This window comes from Plasmopara halstedii (genome assembly GCF_900000015.1).
Source record: "Plasmopara halstedii genome assembly, contig: Scaffold_2386, whole genome shotgun sequence".
NCBI classification, from domain to species: domain Eukaryota; phylum Oomycota; class Peronosporomycetes; order Peronosporales; family Peronosporaceae; genus Plasmopara; species Plasmopara halstedii.
In genome coordinates this window covers 1,261,416-1,279,184 of record NW_020189293.1, presented here as the reverse complement: position 1 = coordinate 1,279,184, position 17,769 = coordinate 1,261,416, and the positions used below count along the sequence as shown (strand labels likewise).

General features: G+C 42.4%; 4 protein-coding genes across 4 annotated transcripts; 2 read left to right on the top strand and 2 right to left on the bottom strand.

Annotated features, from left to right (window-relative positions):
- Nucleotides 1-5,873: 5,873 nt before the first annotated feature.
- Nucleotides 5,874-7,667, bottom strand: PHALS_03709 (amino acid permease family protein; the record flags this gene model as incomplete). Its single annotated transcript, XM_024717971.1, has 4 exons — nt 5,874-6,168; nt 6,255-6,585; nt 6,656-6,766; nt 6,827-7,667. The coding sequence occupies 4 exons, from the start codon at nt 7,665-7,667 to the stop codon at nt 5,874-5,876; spliced, it is 1,578 nt and encodes a 525-aa protein (XP_024583416.1).
- Nucleotides 7,668-7,830: 163 nt separating this feature from the next.
- Nucleotides 7,831-8,732, top strand: PHALS_14955 (uncharacterized protein). Its single transcript, XM_036407143.1, has one exon. The coding sequence runs from the start codon at nt 8,370-8,372 to the stop codon at nt 8,559-8,561; it is 192 nt and encodes a 63-aa protein (XP_036263398.1). The 5' UTR covers nt 7,831-8,369; the 3' UTR covers nt 8,562-8,732.
- PHALS_03708 (uncharacterized protein) lies at nt 8,731-10,032 on the top strand (the record flags this gene model as incomplete). The annotated part of the gene is made up of 2 exons (XM_024717969.1): nt 8,731-9,493; nt 9,572-10,032. The coding sequence occupies 2 exons, from the start codon at nt 8,731-8,733 to the stop codon at nt 10,030-10,032; spliced, it is 1,224 nt and encodes a 407-aa protein (XP_024583414.1).
- A 482-nt stretch (nt 10,033-10,514) lies between these two features.
- PHALS_03707 (uncharacterized protein) lies at nt 10,515-10,870 on the bottom strand (the record flags this gene model as incomplete). The annotated part of the gene is made up of 2 exons (XM_024717967.1): nt 10,515-10,646; nt 10,727-10,870. The coding sequence occupies 2 exons, from the start codon at nt 10,868-10,870 to the stop codon at nt 10,515-10,517; spliced, it is 276 nt and encodes a 91-aa protein (XP_024583413.1).
- Nucleotides 10,871-17,769: the final 6,899 nt, after the last annotated feature.

The following is a 17,769-nucleotide window of genomic DNA, read 5'->3' as shown; positions in this document are numbered from 1 at the left end:
TGTCTTGGGATAAGGTTTTAATTACTCGTGGAGTAAGCGGATTGCGATCCGCTACACTCGTATTGGTTCTAGTATAGATCGTATGGTCGGTGGTCTTAGCTTAGCTTCCTCTAAGCGACGATCTACGGCAGCCCCGCCGCGGATGTCATTTTGAAGATAAACTGGTCGTCAACATGTCCGACCGTAACTTTTTACATCTGATAATGAAGACTAAGTTGGGTACACAGCTTCCAAAGCTCCAAGCTATAAGCTTCTGATTACAGCTGATCGCCAAGGTACGTTTCACCTGTATACCGTTTAGATCTTCATGTACTTCCCGTATGCTTGGACCTCAAGTTCCGTCAAAAACCTTTTCTTCCCTTCTCTATTCTTCTCTTCTGGTTTTTCTCTTAACGCATTGGAATTTGATACAAGTCTCAATAGAGAATAAAAGTCATATCAAGCAGTACATCAATACATGGATGCGCAAATATTGAAATGTTCAACATCTTTGTTAGGTTTGCAGAGTGGCATTACACCAACTTAAGTCTTTCTTCAACCTTACAACAAGTTTTTCTATTTATCTATGACTGCTTCCGCCACTCTACTCGAATTTGAAAGTCAACTCTACAACAGTATGGCAGTCAGGTATTTTATGCAATCTCCATTATTGTGTGATGGTGTGTGATATGCGCATTATGGCTCCATTGAAACAGGCGACTTTACAACATTGATGTTTTAAAATTTGCAAGAATTCATGTGCTATCTTGCCTCTGCGTACATCGGACTTCGGTTTCGGCAGCTCCGATCACATCCAATCCTAAAAGGCACACCCAAATGAATATAATTTTTGAATGGAGTGGAAAGTAGTCCTCACACACAACATAATGCATTTGCAACATCGATTCAACCCTTTTAGCCTCCACTATGGCAACAACGGAGTACCTCACGACGCACATGTAATTTAAACTACCTATACAATATTTACAATACAATCTACATTGTCAGCAGTGTTGTCAACGACAAGTCAAACAGCTATAGGAATTGAGCCAATATATAGCAGACATCCATTACAGCAGCTAGAAAATCAGACCAACCTCGGATCCAGGTTGAGTAAGGAAACCTATTGGATTCTCCCTCCGTATTCACCGACCGCGCAACTGGATGGCTTCCAACCGAGGTTTTCTGCATGCTTCATCAACTCGAATTCGTACCAACTCTCTTCCCTGCGACCTAAAGCTTCGAGCAGCCATCACTAAGAGGCCACACCGATAAACTCTATATGTTAGAAAAGGCAATACATGAAGCACAAGTCTGCAGTCGAGAAATCGAGCACAACTTGACATTGTACGCTTTAAACAAAAAGAGAGCAAGGGTGAGATCCTCGTTCACTTCCTGATTATGATGCAAGATTTATGAGTAAGATTAATGAGCTCTTGCCGTTGGCAAAATCCAAAACTTCCGCTTCACATGTTCTGTAGCGGTCTTGATTGAAACTCCCCGCTTTACCGTCTCAATGTCTCAAACAATTTAGACGGCTATGAAAAGTCAACCTTCAACACCAAGTATTGCTATCCACACAGCCAAATTGGCTCTCTGGTGAATTTTGACTACCATACCCCGGTGTGCTTAATTTGTACAATTTGAACGCGAAGCAAGACGATCAATATCTCAATACTAGGTCCCTATGCTATCTAAATAAGGGCAAATACCACGGCTTGTTTCAATATATCAATTCTGAGCGTATTCACGCTAAACCCTAGCTATTCAAAGTGAGGTCCGACTACTCAAAATGGCGTGTCACCCACTCACCAGTCGACACACCATTTCACAAGCCGGCGCACAGCAAAAAGTGGCACTTACTACGCCTCTTGGACACGCCTCTACTTCTATAATTCAAAAATTCAAAGACAACCTATAGGTTGCACTTTAACTACTGACTTTGCACAGTCGTAATCTGCATCCTTTCAGTGCTATCGAAACAAAGAATTTTAACGTCCAAACTTCGATCGCGATTTGGTTTCGATCAAAACATACCAAGCTCAAGACTGTATCTGTGGCAGGTCGGCACCCGTACCCATGTACGTTCACTCTTCAACTAAACATCAAACAAGACTATCATCGGGCTCAACACTGAACTTCCGAGCTTTCTGCACAAGTACAAACGACACATATTCCACGTTTGAGCCCAAAAAATCAAGTGTAATGCGCATTAACTGGCACCCCTGTATTCGGTATCCCAACACAACTGTCGCACTGCTATCACACACGGTCGAAACCACGCATTACTCGCAAACAATCGTGGCAATTAACGTCAATACTCCAACCGCAACTTTGGCAAGAGCCAACGATTCATCGTCACACAAGGGCAACAACAAGGGGTCAATTTTTTGATAATTGAACAGAGTTCTATCAAATTTACATAGCGGTTCAGATTCTAGAATCTCTGTCAATCAAGCGTTTAAGCAAATAACTTCGTGCCTTCACTATCGGGCTTTGATCAGCTCACACACTACGACAAAGTTATCTGGAAAATGTAAATACTACGAGAGCCGTAGCCTATAAATTTTTATTAGCTTTTACATCAAACAAAAAATAGCTTAGGAGTAAACGAAAAAATTGATGAGTTTTCAATTTTTTGTGAGTAATGAAGCAGCTCAGCTGGCCAGGTTATTCTGGTTGGCGTAAAAGTAAAATTGCGTGTCTTTTACATCAGTTTAAACTATCATTGACACAGAATTGCACGGACTACAATAAATAATTTTCATTCGGAAATTGTGATTAAGCGACACTGTGCGACATTTCCGACCGAAAGTACATAAGGATTCGTAGCCTTTCATTTGTAGCTACCGACAAAACGGGAATTGAGAAATGCAAGTTTAGAATGGAACCTGAATACGTGCGTAAATATTCTGTTGCCAAGATTTATTGTTTGTGCGGCAATTAGTAGCTTGTCACCGCCAACTGTAAGTGATTAATTACTTTTTAATTTGCCTTCGGGCAACAACGTCTCTGTTCCTTTACAATTGTCTCAGGCGCCCATACTCGCCGTCTACGTCTCAACGCCTCCTCGATTTTGTCATTCATGGCCTTCATTTGAAATTTATCTCCAGTGTAATTAGTAGTATACTCATTCGTGAAGCCTTACAAATATTATTTCCAAATGACCTCAGAAGCTGCAATTCATGTGCCACCTGTCAATGTTGTCAGCTAAGACCGTACCGTATGCATACTTTGCTTTCAAACGTAAAAGATTAAACACTGTGGATGGGCTTCCATGTTTTTTGCCGCTGCAGCATCACAAGCTTCTCTTTGTCTGCCGCTACTTGATATCTACCGCGACTGTATGCAAAGTAAACTCAGTTAGAATTATTATTCGAGCCTATAAAGTTTGATGTAATGAAATTGACGTCGTTGAACACTGGCCACTGGAAGTGCACACTAGATCGTGTAAATATCTATACACGAGCCAACAAATTATTATGTTACATAATGTGACTTAATTATTGAACATGCTGCTGTGGTGTCATCTAAGTCGACTTGCTGTCAAGCGATACAGCAAGCGAATTGTAAAGCTCACATTGTTTACCAGTAAATTCTTCTCACCATTGACGCCGGCATCCTTGAAGGAATGCGGTGCACTTATAATATCAAGTTCGTTGATGAAACTGGCACTTATTTAGGTAAAAAGCGTACACTGCATCTACAGAAATAACATTTTATGGCTTCCTAGACATGATGGTTGCGTTAAGCAAAATTAAACTGGATGCACAATTGGCACAGGTGCTTGTATTGATCGAGCAAAAATTGCACATCAAGCGAAAATGCGGCAGAAATTCAATCACAAGTTACACAGCGAGAGGTATTTGTCTGCCTTCTTCACCATCAATTTGTTGATTTAAGCGAAAGGGAAGGGTATATTTGAATGATTACCTGGTGTCCCACAAAGCAATGTGCAACTTTTTGAACGTGCTTTATACCTCGTTCCAATCCAAGGCGTAAGGGCTACAAATAGAAGCAGCGTGATATATCCAAACAGAGTACGTTTGAGCTCCCGTATGCAATGCTTGACATTCATCATCCACTCTAACCTTTCCCATCTGAATAGATTTAAATACAGAAACATTAAAAGACGAGGTACTGTTTAATAAATACATGTATTTATTAAGATAACGGTCTGCGATCTGCAGATGCATCAGTCCAGAATCTACACATATTAAATTTCGGTTAAATCGGGTGTTCGTCAAAGAGCTAAGATTAGTGTCAATTAGCGCTCGCAAGATTGAAGTGTGTTCATCGTAACGATCAGAACCTCTTAAAAATACGCCAGTCATGTTGTTCGCCGAGTTTTTGCATCATGTCGTCAAATCTGGCATCCGAACTTTAAATTTTGTACCATTGACATCGTAAACCCAAACTACAACTTGATGGTTGTTCTCAGTATTAGCTGCGTGATATCATCTAGTCTTCTTAGCCACGCCTCAGCATGCAGCTGACTTTCTTCTTTATTGTGGAGCGTCAAGCATAATTGTCCGACGCCCGGAGTCGATAAGGATCTTCCATGGCTTTTCAAAGCTCTTCACGGTCGCTTGTACGACCAGGAAGCCCGACTTGCATACACGTTCCGTGTTCAAGAGCACGGAGCTCTTCGGTGCTGGGCCCTGCTGCCCTCTACCTCTTTGAGTCTCAACAAAACTCAGTTCTTCCCAGTACTGTGCGCCGCACCTACTGGGTGCTGTCGTTTCCACGCGACAAACCTAACTGGTGAGAAGCGGGACGTCGGTTCGATGAAACTTGACGCGTCTTGTGCAGGGGACAATCAATCCGAAGTTGACGGGTGTCTCCACAGACAAAACACCGTCGGGTGTTTAAACACTGCCCAGCAGCTCGGAACTCTAACCCCTCTTTCCGAACATAGCTGAGATACACTAGTCCAGGTCTGCTCGACGAGCTATGAGGGTGTGGATTCCAGAAAAGTCGCGCCGACTTAAAGGTGAATTCGGCATTAAATTCTACATTTACCGCTTCTTCACACGAAGAAGGATGCACACGAAAGACTGTCATTCTCGCCACGCCAGTGCGGAGGTCCTCCATAAAGTCGGTCGCTGAAACCGCCTCGGGGAGAGGATCGGCTGCCATCCACCTTTTGCAATAAACCCATAAATTAATTGCTTAAGTAAAAATTGCAGCATCAAAATAGAACTATTATCTTCAAATCATATGTGCTGATAAATCATACGACTTTGTCAACATCAAGCTCACCAAATGGAAAATTAGGTAAGCCGTCAATGCTTCATAGAAGATTGAAAAGGTTTGTGACCTGATACAATGCAGGATCGTAAATTAAAGTTGATACAACATACATTTATTTCAAGTTTACATATCCATTTTGAAAGACAAAGAGGCATAGTGTGCCCGACAGACATTTCGCGGCACATACACCACGGTCTTAATTCGCGACACGCTTACTGACATTTCCCAAAGGCTCAGTGCTTAGCTGTACCGAAGCATAAAGCAAAACAAATGAACATCGTGCATTATATCGGCGCTAAACGAATGGTGGACTCACAAAGAATTTAGGAATAAATTCTGCCTCTCAGATTAAGGATGTTTTTAAAGGTAATTTTAAGATCTTAACAATTAAATGTAACCGCAGCAATTTATTGGGAATTAAATGAATCTTTGAGCACAACGTAGCAATATAAGACAGCGATAAGCATGCTCAATTTTTGAGTCAATTCATATATTTTGGACTACGGCACTTGGTACATTCGAAGGCTAAAAATCCGTCTATATTCAAACTGATGGTATGACTAAGAGACTTGAACAATTTTGAATCACTGTTAAACAATTTGTCTGATACAAAATGAAGATTTAAACATAATCTACTCATGCTAGGATAGCTGCCCGGTGCCATAGGCGGTAGAAGACAATTCCGTAGTGGTTTGGGCAGCTGATTGAACGCGGCGCCAGACCAGATAAGTACCAGATACAGCTATATTAAATAACCCACAAGTCACCCATACGTGATGCTTTTGAGCAAGCAGAACACCCGAGAGCACGATAATTTTAGGCAGCGTGATTGCCCAGGCACCTGTATTACCAAACGGAACCACAAACGGACGCACGGTATCTTTTTCAATGTATTTCAGACGTAGAAAGGCGAAAAATTCGAGCAGCAACGTGAGACTGCAATACCATTTTTGATAAAACACAACGTCAATTGACACAGCAGTTCACAAATTTCAACGAATGCCAAGCGACTAGTCACTTACTTGTTAAAAAATGTATCGAGCACCACGAGAAACTCGAATGAAAAATTCATTAATACGCCAGTGGTCACAGTTTGACAGATAATAGCAGCAACAGGTGTCCCAAAACGTTTCCACTCGATAGCAAGGAAAGACGGTAGCATTTTGTAGTCCGCTGTTGCCCACAGAGCTCGTGAGCTGCACGCCATTACGACATTGAACTCACCCAAGGTCGCAACGATAGCAGCCACACCTACCCATGCACCTAGCCACGGAGTGATCATGATCGCAATTGTCTCTAAGGAACCTTCGTGCCACTGTGAAAAATCTGATTCAACCATAATTCCGGCACCAACTGCAAGATAAGGAAATCAAAATTGCTCAAAATGAAACACAAACAAATTAAACCATGTTGAAAGACAGACCTGGTAACGCGTAATTGATTGTGATCAAAACCATTGCAATGACAATAGCAATTGGATATGTCCTGCCACCATCTTTTACTTCTCCAGCGACACATCCAAGCGAGTCCCACCCTAGCCATCACAACATTACATTCATCGATTACATACTTTGCTATTCATCATATCACGCACCTTGATAGTTCCACAAAATCGTCGAGAGAAAGAGCGACCAGTCAATTTGAGGTGCTACAGTGCCCCATGTTGCAAGATTAAAAGTATCTACCGATAATGGCTCTAAAACAAATGGAGTCAATACGAAGAGAGACATGAGCACAGAAGCGAGTGCTACAGCGCGCATGCCAACTACATTCGACATGAACACGAGCAGTAGCGCCACGCATTTGATCAGCCATTTCTCTAAGCCAGACAGCGTATAGCTATAACCTGACGCCAAAAAAGCTTCCACATAGCTGCAAAATAGCACAGGATAGGTTGGCAAATCACAAACGTTACTGGCAATGCTGTTAAAGGCATTGACCCAGCCTGCGTATTCACCCAGTCCACGACGCACCCACAGAATGTAACCACCATTTTCGTCAATCATAGAACTAAGCTCAGCTGTCATAAGAGCTTGCGGTAAACCCCATGTGAATGGCAGTAGTAAGACAGCTAATAGTACTGGATACGCGCCCGCTGCTCGCACTGCATCCTCGATGCCAAATGGTCCCGCGGCTACTGCGAAGTATGCGATAAAGCCAAGCGTCACATGATTGATTGTACGTGCTGTAGATCGTTCTTGTTTATGGGCTTTTTCTTCACCATCGTTGCACTCGAATGAACACTTTAATATTTGGTGGTGGTCCATTGGACTCGGCATATTACGCCACGACTTGAGTGGCGATCGATCTGCAGACGACGGTGGCACTAAATGCAGTCGGTGGTTCTCATCATGCGAGTCAAAGTGCGTTCGGACGATCGGAAATCCTGGCTTGGTGACCATCTTGTGCTCACACTCAACCCCGCGACTATCCATGAGCTATTGACAACTTTCAGCGTAACCTTTTGAAAAGCTTGCTTTATGTTCACCACAATAAAATTGTGTCAAAAATACGTAAGAAGGTGTATACCACATTAGCGTTTCTACTCCAATCATTGTCACGAAGCTACAAGTGAAACTTCATATACGAATTTGATTCGTCCTGTGCAGAACGTTGGTTTATAGCCTGCTCATCCTGCAACTCGCTTGCGTGCTTGACATGTACAAGTGGGCGTAGTATGTAGCAGAAAGTATGAGTGTGGCGTAAAGGCGTCGGGAAATTAATCATACCGCATCTACAGCGATATCACTTGCAGCCATGTCGCATGCTAACGTCGATGCGGTGATCGTGCATGTGAGCTTTTATTCACAAGTCCCATTGTTGCAAGATACACTCTGTTCTTTTCTTCGTCAGTAGAAAAGTCCAATTTTTTTCACTTGCTACAGCAGTACCCATTCTATAACTCACCTTTGTGTTCATCTCTTTCCAATGAGTCAGTGGACGCAATGGTCTTTTGAATGGTGACATTTCTTTACAAAATATTCTAATTGTATGATCGATGTGAGGAAGAATACCTTTGTCGAGATGTTCAATGATGTATCAATAGACTACAATTCTCTGATCGATCCGATAGTTTGTATAGATCGACATACTCAATCACTAAAGCAGCTTTCATCTTCTTATGCACTCGCAAGGGGATGGAAAGTATTAACGCAATAACCAGAAAAGTCAGCTCTAAGCTTTATTTTGCTTGCTGCGTATCTTGCAATTGTATCTCAAATCCATTGCATTCCTCTCTACAAGGCTGGCGTCTCACCTTGCAATTTTCTGCATTTCTGACTTTATCTACCTTTCACGCGTTGCAACCACACTATGATGCAAAAATCTGATCGTATGACCTTAATAACCTTAAGTCTGCCGGCTTTAAGTGTAAGCTAATCTAGTCACAACTGTGCGCCATGAAGTCAAATGATCGGTTGATCCCTCCATGTGGCGAGATTTAAGCACTACGTCGGCTGTATTGCTCATTTCAGCCAATCCCAACCGTATAATAGGATCATGTTACAGAGAGGATTGTTGTGTCGATGGTTGTCCTCGGCATCAGGTCTTCGCCGGATAAAGGGATTTAACCTTACACCATATGTGTCACCGTTGCTGTTCCGCTTGCACCCAGATACAATGCAACGACAAGCGCCTGCTTTGGCACAGAAGAACGAACAGGCACTTAAACAACTCAATGTATTTCTCGAGTTGGCCTCTTTCGGTTGCAATAATGACGCATTTAATGCTCGAAAACACATCTTAGCTCGTACAGCAAGTTGCCAAGATCTTTCTGATGCACCAGTGCGATTCCCATTGATGTTCTATGTCCAAGTAGACGAGTTGAAATCCCAAGAAAATGTAGACGGCTTGGCTCAAGTCAATTACACAGTCGAAGTTCCAGGGCGTTTGATTAAGCGCACGCTGTCGAATCCTGGTCGCTTGACGAACATTCGTGACGATCCAGAAGCCGCGATTCTAGCTCCGTTCGCGCGCGAGTGGCAACGCACTACAAAACAAATACTAAAGGATTTGTTTCTCGTGGCACAAGTACCGTTTCATGTGGAAGAAGGAAATACAAAGAAGATGACTGCATTAGCTGAATGGCTGGCGGAGGAAGAGACGCTTGCAGATCAGGCAATCAAGCATGGGATTCATGTTAATAAAGAAAATCAGGCGAAGAAGCGGGAGTTGGAACAGTTTGACAGTAGGTTTTACAAGAAGCTCTCACGCGAAAAAGATATTGTGCAGGAAATAACGACGGGACTGGAAGATATTCCAAGTAAGTGCTCTGAATGATACATCGAAATCTTAGTGAATCGTTACTTATCAATACTTTTTAATTCTTACAATTTGACAGCTACACACCATGCCGTATTAACAAGTTTGCTGCGTACAAGACTCTTCTTGCCAAAATTTCAGGACTTGGAGATGAGAAAAAGTGCATTTCATTGGATTGCAAACTTTTTGCTCGTCAATTTCATGGAGCTGCGTCTGCATAGTCTTGTCTGGAACAAAATCACGTTGTTTCTGTCAGCCAATTCTATGGAACAGCCCCAAGTTTCGTGGGATGAAAATTCTCCAGAGTTAGGCATGGGTTTTTTGTTTCCGCTTGGCATGGATGTCGATGCCTTAATCGATTTTATATACTCAAATGTACAAAATCTGGAATTTTCTCTGGAGCAAAAATCTTTTCGTGCTGAAGTCGCGATCAAAGAGCAACAAAAGCTTATGAGAGAGAGAAAAAAACCAAATCGAAGAAGCAAGCGTCGGAAGCATTTTTATCAAGATGAAGTTGATGCAATTTTTGGATGCTATTGACATCGTCGCCGTTGGAGTGTACAGGTTTGTACACTCAGAAAAGTTTGAATTAATGGATTTTACTCGTTTCGTCACAATGTAACACCTCTTTGACTCGTGGGGCCGATTGGTCTTTTCAAAAAGTTTTACTCGTCTAATGGAGCGCGTAGTTACAGGAGATATGACAATATGAAGCCAATTACTGGAAGAAGTTGTAAGACACTTGCGTGTTACATCAGACACTAGCTTCAATAATGACATCTCTTGCTCGCGTTGGGTATCTATCTTGCACTTAAAAACTCCATGAGTTGTATGGATTCCCGAAGTGTTGCTGATGCCGGTACGACGGATCTTGTATTTTCACTTTCACAATCAGCATCATCTAAATGTCCAATGTCTGTATTCATTTCGGAGACTTCTCAACATTAATCGTGACCATTAACATTTTTACCATGTCGTCAACCACCTCAATGTCTAGAACATTTGTTGCCTCTTGGCTACATCTACAATCTTTGACTACTACGGAATCCTTTACTATTTCCAACAGTTACACATGCACTCAGGCGTTTAATCCTTTCAACTACCAGTGTTAAAATCGGAAGCTGCATTTCGTGTTGGTGCCTTAATCCATAGATCTAAACAACATCAAACAAAACAACGGCAATATCGAGCCTTAGCTGAGCGCATTGTACCATACTTTAACGGTAGCACGGACGGATATAAAGTTAAAGACTAGAATTGGACTATCACGATTTAAAGAAGTTACGATCTCGTGGTAGACACGCTGTCGATAAGCAGAGACTGTGGCTCTCAAAAATTGTTGAAATCTGAAGCCGCTTTGAAAGATCACTGCAGTCATCCACGCTATTTTGCTGTGGTACTACTACATAGGCTTGTCTTTTTAGAGCGAACTAAAGGTCGCACCAATAACAATTGGGTCCATGTTATCCTTGCCGGGCGTTTCACAGTAAAACGCGATTGTAATGCAAGCTCTGGTCCGCCTATTTTCACTCGTAGCCAAATTTGGTTGGATACTATTTGACAGAAGAGTTCACCCTCGTCAAAATAGTAAACATTGTCTGGTTTGTAGGGGTGGGTAGTCTCCTGAGTCCTATAACACGCAGAACGAACTTCCACTTCACTTGTTACTTTCAAAACGTTTTGCGAATATACCGCTTTGTGATTGAGTCTTTGAAACCTTCCATTGCTCACACAAAGCGGGTCATCAGCAATTTTCGGACTTTGTCATATCGCCGGTAATGATTATAGTGAGTCTTCATTGCCAGTGGAAATTCTCTCTCCGATTCCGGAAATCGCACATTCATACTGCATAAATGTGGCTCCAAATATGCTGAGTCGTGCTTTTGCTGCCTCTCTTTTCAAATATTGCACATACCTATCATCCAGCGTCCATTCTTCGTTTTAATTCATCACTGTTGGCTTATCAGAGATTATGGATTCTTTCCATTTTGAAACATTATTCCTGAAATGATATGCGTTGACTTTAGACACTAGAATAGCGTGTCATTCAGAAGTGTAACTGAAGATATTTTACTTAATCAGAATCTCAATTGACCTCAAAGTAACAGAATACGGAGTGAAACCACGAACTCTAAGAGCCATATTCATCATCTGGACTTGATATTGTCTGCCGATTAGAGTGCTTGATTGAGACCATTAGTCAATAAATAAGGAGTCCGCCTAATTCGAACTGACATTCTGTAGAGATACTTTTAATGCATAACAGATATAGAAAAGCACATTTTTAAAATATACTAAAGCTTCAAACCTCATTTGCGATGGTTGGGCGATTGAATGTAAAGCCAAATCTTGATAGCTACCGTGTCGATCACATCTCTGGTGCCAGCAAACGGCAATCAAGCCCAATCAAAGCAGAGACCCCCTCTGTTGCTTTTTTTGACCAAATTTGTCACCAATACAAGTGCCGATCAACTCGTTGATGCTAATAGAACCGACAAGTTGGTGCCTTTTATGGTAGATAAGCATGCGATTTGCTGCATCATTCAACGTAGTCTCAATAATTGGGAGCCACTCACTCCAGCATCGCGGTCTCTGCGCGCACAAAAGATTGGAGAATGTCTCTTACAACACAGTTCATGCAATCTATATGACTATCTCTGCAAATAGTCAGCAGTCAACATATCTAATTTGGTACCGAGGATATTGGACAATGTTTGCCATATGTTGCTTTTATTGAGAATCTCACCGTTATAAATGACGTCCGGTACGCTATGTTTGCTAAACACTTTGTCGAGGAGCACCATAAGTGTTTTCTGCCGGTCACAATTTCATTGACAGCGCCAAGATAAGCGATCTCGCTCAAACGGCCCACAAAGAACAAAGTGCTGGTATTTCCGGACGCGTCACTTGAAATACCAAACATATAGTGCACTTCCAGCACTCTGTCGGAAACGGCAGTCTGGCCAAAAGTATTCCCGCATGCAGCAAGGACTTAGCTATTTGACAAGATTTACAAACGCACGCATATTTGCATATCCACCCATACATGCTGGGCAATCAGTTCATTGCGCTAACTGAAAGGTATGTCTTCTCTCCCCGAGGTGGCCATCCAACGGGATATCATGTGCATCGTACAGTATCCTATACATGGGATTCTCATAATTGGGCACTATGTCGCGATTAATGTGGTACAGGGCTGTAATACAGCAACGTTGGGAAGGGGATAGCGGTGCAGGCGTGCATCCGCGCGCTTGAATAAAATAACACCTGAGTTTTAAGCTCCTTGTTTCCTAGAGCATTTAACAGCGCAATACATTTAGTATCAGATTCACATGCTGTACGTGTTGCCTTATCCACCGGCAACGACATTATTGTGTCATGTTATCATCATTAGTCGATAGCTCATGCCAAAAACACATTTAGCAAACCCGCCCGACACCTTATAATTAAATTTAGCAAAGAAGAATAGCCATCTTGCCATTTGCTGTGAGCGATAAGGTGGCATCGTCGCTGTGCACAATGACGCATGAAGTGAATATATCACAAACGGATTATAGCCGAGCAGGTGCCTATTCAATTTGATGAGGTATACTGCATTTCATGACCATTCTCATCACGATCAAAGTAGTTCATTTGAGCAGATTTCAGCCAACAAAGCACGATCACGCGTTCGTTCATTGACAAACGCATATTATTGCAAAGGCATACAACGTGGAATGGCTGATATGAATTCTTAAGAGCTGAAACCATGGCAACTTCGAGGCCTTCTTTCGCAGCCACAATGGACACATCTTCCACCGCCACTTAGCACCCGTTTAAAAGATTACTGAGGCGTCGTATCGTATCGCATCAGTCTGTACTATTTTGCGCAAGTAATTGGCCAGGCCGATTCATACCTCATGTCGTTCTGAACCAGCGGTACGTTACAGCTTCCAATGGCTACTATTTTTGCGAGATCTTTCCACTGACTATTCTTCCGGTAAAGAACTCCGTGGAGGAATTTTGTCGGCACACACTATTTTGTACACCGCTCGCAAACAATTAATGTGTTTTTTTCACTGCCAGCATTTCGTACTCTGCACATCAATGCACGAATATATCGTCAAATCGACTTGTGCATAGCCGCGATGGTGCCGGCACGGCTGTGTTATCTGACGAACAATTGCTGTTGGTACATTAGACAGTCAATGTCGCATGACCATCCACTCTTGGGGTATCCCGTTCGGAGTATCATCAGCAATAGAAGATGCCACTAAACAATGTCACCAATCATGCTATTCTGCGACATTTTCCTTCTATGAAGTAGCGTTTGCACCGGAAGTTCTCTCGCGTTTGGCTTATTAAGAACATACATACTTGCCACTTGCCGTTAGCCTTTCTGACACAGAAAGTCGGCGCAGAAAGTGGTGATATACTTTCTCTACCGATTCCGCTTCGTGCTTCATACGAAAGCTTATTAATGAAATCACTCCCCTCTATTGGTAAAATCATACCATGTGACGCTATATTTGGTTAACTAAGTCAATTTTATCACACACTCCCTTATCGCGGATTAAAACGCGGGCCAATCTCTCGTCATCGCTTCGTGACAATTCCTCAACAAAGGGTAGCAAAACCTCATACGATCCTTAACAATAGTTGTTCAGATCTAGCGTCCAGTGATCTGAAATCGTCTCACTGAAGTTTTACTCATGGCGGATGACGAGCATAGCTCCTTCTATGATTCAACTGTATCATGTCGGTGACCTCACCACCTTGTAATTCCTCGCAACTTTCCTCGAGATAAATTCTCACCGTTAAAACGAGCTGCTGCCAAAGGTAGAGAAGGGAGACTCACAACACTTAGGACTGACCCGGTCATAGTGAGGAGCAGTGAAGCTCCGCACTGTGGGCCCATCACACGGTATTGTTGATACAACAGTGCCGTCAGATCATGACAAAGGTAAAACATGCCAAGTATTATCAGGGCTAGCCCATTAGCTCGCAACTTACGGTCAGCTTTCAATTTCGTCGAATCAATAAGAGAAATTGCGACATCCAGTCGTTTCAGCACTCCACTAAACTGGCAAAGAAGATAGCAGCTTGCAGCTGTTCCTTACCGTCCGATCAGCGATGCACCCTGAAGGTCATGACGTACAAAGTTTAGTCGATACATTCTGGAAGCCGCAATACCGAGTCGTTCATTTCCGTTTTATCCTCACACCTCGACTCACTGTTGCTTCTGCCTCCTGGCTCTGATCAAAGCTTCTCGCGCTCTTAGCAGAGAAGGTATAATGATTCGCCGACGCTACAAAAGTTTGTTCTACCTTTTTGACTTGCAGTCGACCCTGGCCCGTGTTGTACCAATCACACCGTGGATATCGTGTTCATATTTATTCTTTCGCCTTAAGGGAATCAAAATTGTAAGGCATCGACCACGACCTCATGAGGTTGAGGTGCAATTTTTTTCCGGTAGACCACTCTGCGCATACAAGGACATCATGTTTCCTCATGGGAGGTTTGTTGACTGCCCTTGCTAAATAAGCTCGCTCCATCGTGCCTATCATCCGAGAACGATGGGTGCACACTAGGCGCAGATGTTCTGTCTTACCGCAGCTGAAAACTTGTGGTATCTATAGGTGTCGCATAGTAGGTAGAAATAGCGCTTTTCTATCACTGAGGTTCATCACTCTTGGCGCTTTTACCAAGCTAGCATTCCAGCACTTCAACCTGTTATCGCGGCACGAAAGCTGTACTCTGTATCGAACGCAGCACCCACCACTCCCTTGTACGAGGAAAGGTATGTCTCAATGCAAGCCAAAACCGTTCGGAGGCCTTTCATGCCTCCGACAAAGAATCAGACGTCATTGCGACAATTAAAATCCTAGCTTCTAGACACAGTTCACCAGTATTTGCCTTTTTTAGCGCGATCACCCGCGGCATCTGTCGCTGCAATTTGTCCCACGATGAGAACGTCTGTTTAATTGAAGTACTAAACGTAAGTGTCCATTCTTGAGCTGTTGCTCTGCTTGGAGCAAATCGAATTTATGGTCATTTTAATTTTTCTCGTCCATAGGGAGAGATTCTTGACGACTCGGAACCCAAGGCTTGACATTAGCGGTCTGGTGGTGAGTATTGTATCTTCACCTACCGACTATAGGTTGGGGCGCTCCGAATCCTATCATTGTCAAAGTGGTGAATGTGATCACCGTAGCCGCCAGCCCTTTATTCTATTGGGACCCAAGATAGACAAAACTTGATAAGATGGTATACTCGTCTTCGGGACAAGTGTTGAAACGTTCCATCCTCGCAAAGGATCCAGTCTTTTCACGACTCGGTCGTGGTAGTGACTGCAAGTACTACCAAGTAACGTGCGCTATGCACAGAGGAAGCGGTGATTCTCAGCGTTCACATTTACATGCACACAGATGTTAATGTTGGGTTCAAGTACCCCTGGTAGGATCGGAACGGAGAGCGTCTCATACGACTAATGCTGTTAGCTTGCTTTGCTTTTTCAAGAGTTCATACGTGTAACTCAATTTAGACAAAAACAATATATACTTTCGTGATTTTTTCTTTCTCTGAACCCTGGACCTCTTTTGGGATCTTCGTAATCTTCATAAATACCGAAATGAATACTCACAATTAAACGGAGCGTAATATACAATTGTATTCAATACAAATGTACTGAAACCATTTAATTAAATGTTTGGTCAATCACGTGATTGTAATTATAAAGGATAAAAGGTATTGTAGAAATAAACAGATGTCTGTCGCAATCCAGCATTCTTTCTATCACACAGTCTACCCATCTTTGTCCATTTTCTTATGATGGTGGGAACGATTTACAAGTAGTGTAATCAAGTGGACTTCTTTCTTCCACCTACCGTTTTTTATGTCGACGGCGCAATTACGTAATTGAGTATAATTTTACGCGTAACCATTTCTTCGCCATCTCGAAGACTTGCCATTGTTTTGATGTAGTGCGCCAAACTTACACAATAGATTCATCAGTGTCGTCAATTGAGTCGGTAGCTGCTGTGATGTATACTGTCGGCTGTTTTTGAGGACGAACGACGCATGCGGTCGCACCGCCGGGACTGCTGGGTTCCGATTCCCACATGTCAAGGACAAACGCATTAAAAATTTCAGAATGAGACCCAAGGCTAGCTAATAAAATCGTCTATAGACCGGATCTTTCCGGCTAGAAAGTAACATTAACAACCATAATCTGAGGAATAAATTAAAAAGCTGTGTTAATTCATTCACTTTGTGAATTTTATTACAAATTAACGGTGATCAGGACATTCTACAAAAAGGGATAAGATTAGAAATACGCTTTTCATCCTTGAAGCACTTGCTTTGAATGTGGAAAGCGTTCTATACAGTGCAGAAATACGGAATGCTCATTACTATAATAAATATTATTTAGCAAAATTTGAAGTATTTTCATAAGGCAGCATGCCATATGTCTGTCGAGCAAAATTTAAAAGATTTTCTTAGTTCAAATCATATTTCATTGGGTTGCCATACTAGTCACAAGTCGTAATTTGTCCAGACGTTTTTGCACTATCCTCCTATTCAAACCCAAATGGTGTCTCTATATAATGACTGTTCATACAAAATGCTTCTCAATACGGGCATTGCGCTTGGAGGCGTATGAGTTGTCACATGAACTTCAAGATATTGCAATGAGCGGCTTAGCAAAACCATTATTTTACGATTCTGGAGGCAATAAGCCTGAGAATGTATTACTTTTAACACGAAGGATAAGATTTCAAATTAGCTACAAATCAAGGATTTCGGCGTCATTCCCCCCTTCCTACACTCCACACGGTCCACGTTAATCACAAGATCGTTGTAAGAGATAAACGATCCTTTTGAATGCTTGGTTCTTAATTCGTGACTATTAAGTCTAATTAAGTAAGTCAAAGGTGACTAAGAGCAAAGTTAAGCAGGTCTGCAGTTCTCGTTTCACTGGGGTTGGACAGTCGGCAGGTGATTCTTTTATGAACGTTATTGATTCTAATGGAAATGTATTCTTTTTGCCAAACATGATTCATTTTGATTTCAGTATTCATCGTCTACGCTTGGTCTGTGGAAGACAGCAGCTGATGTCGTTTGACATTTTCTCAGAAAACGCTCCATAACTTGCTTCGAATGAAGCTCATTTTTCATTTGATCCTCAAACTGATCACCACCTAAAGAAATTATCTGGAGTAACGATAAGTTATGATTGTTAAACCACCACAAGGCCGCATACTACCCCTGATGTGGACTCTGGCCCTGCTAACGACA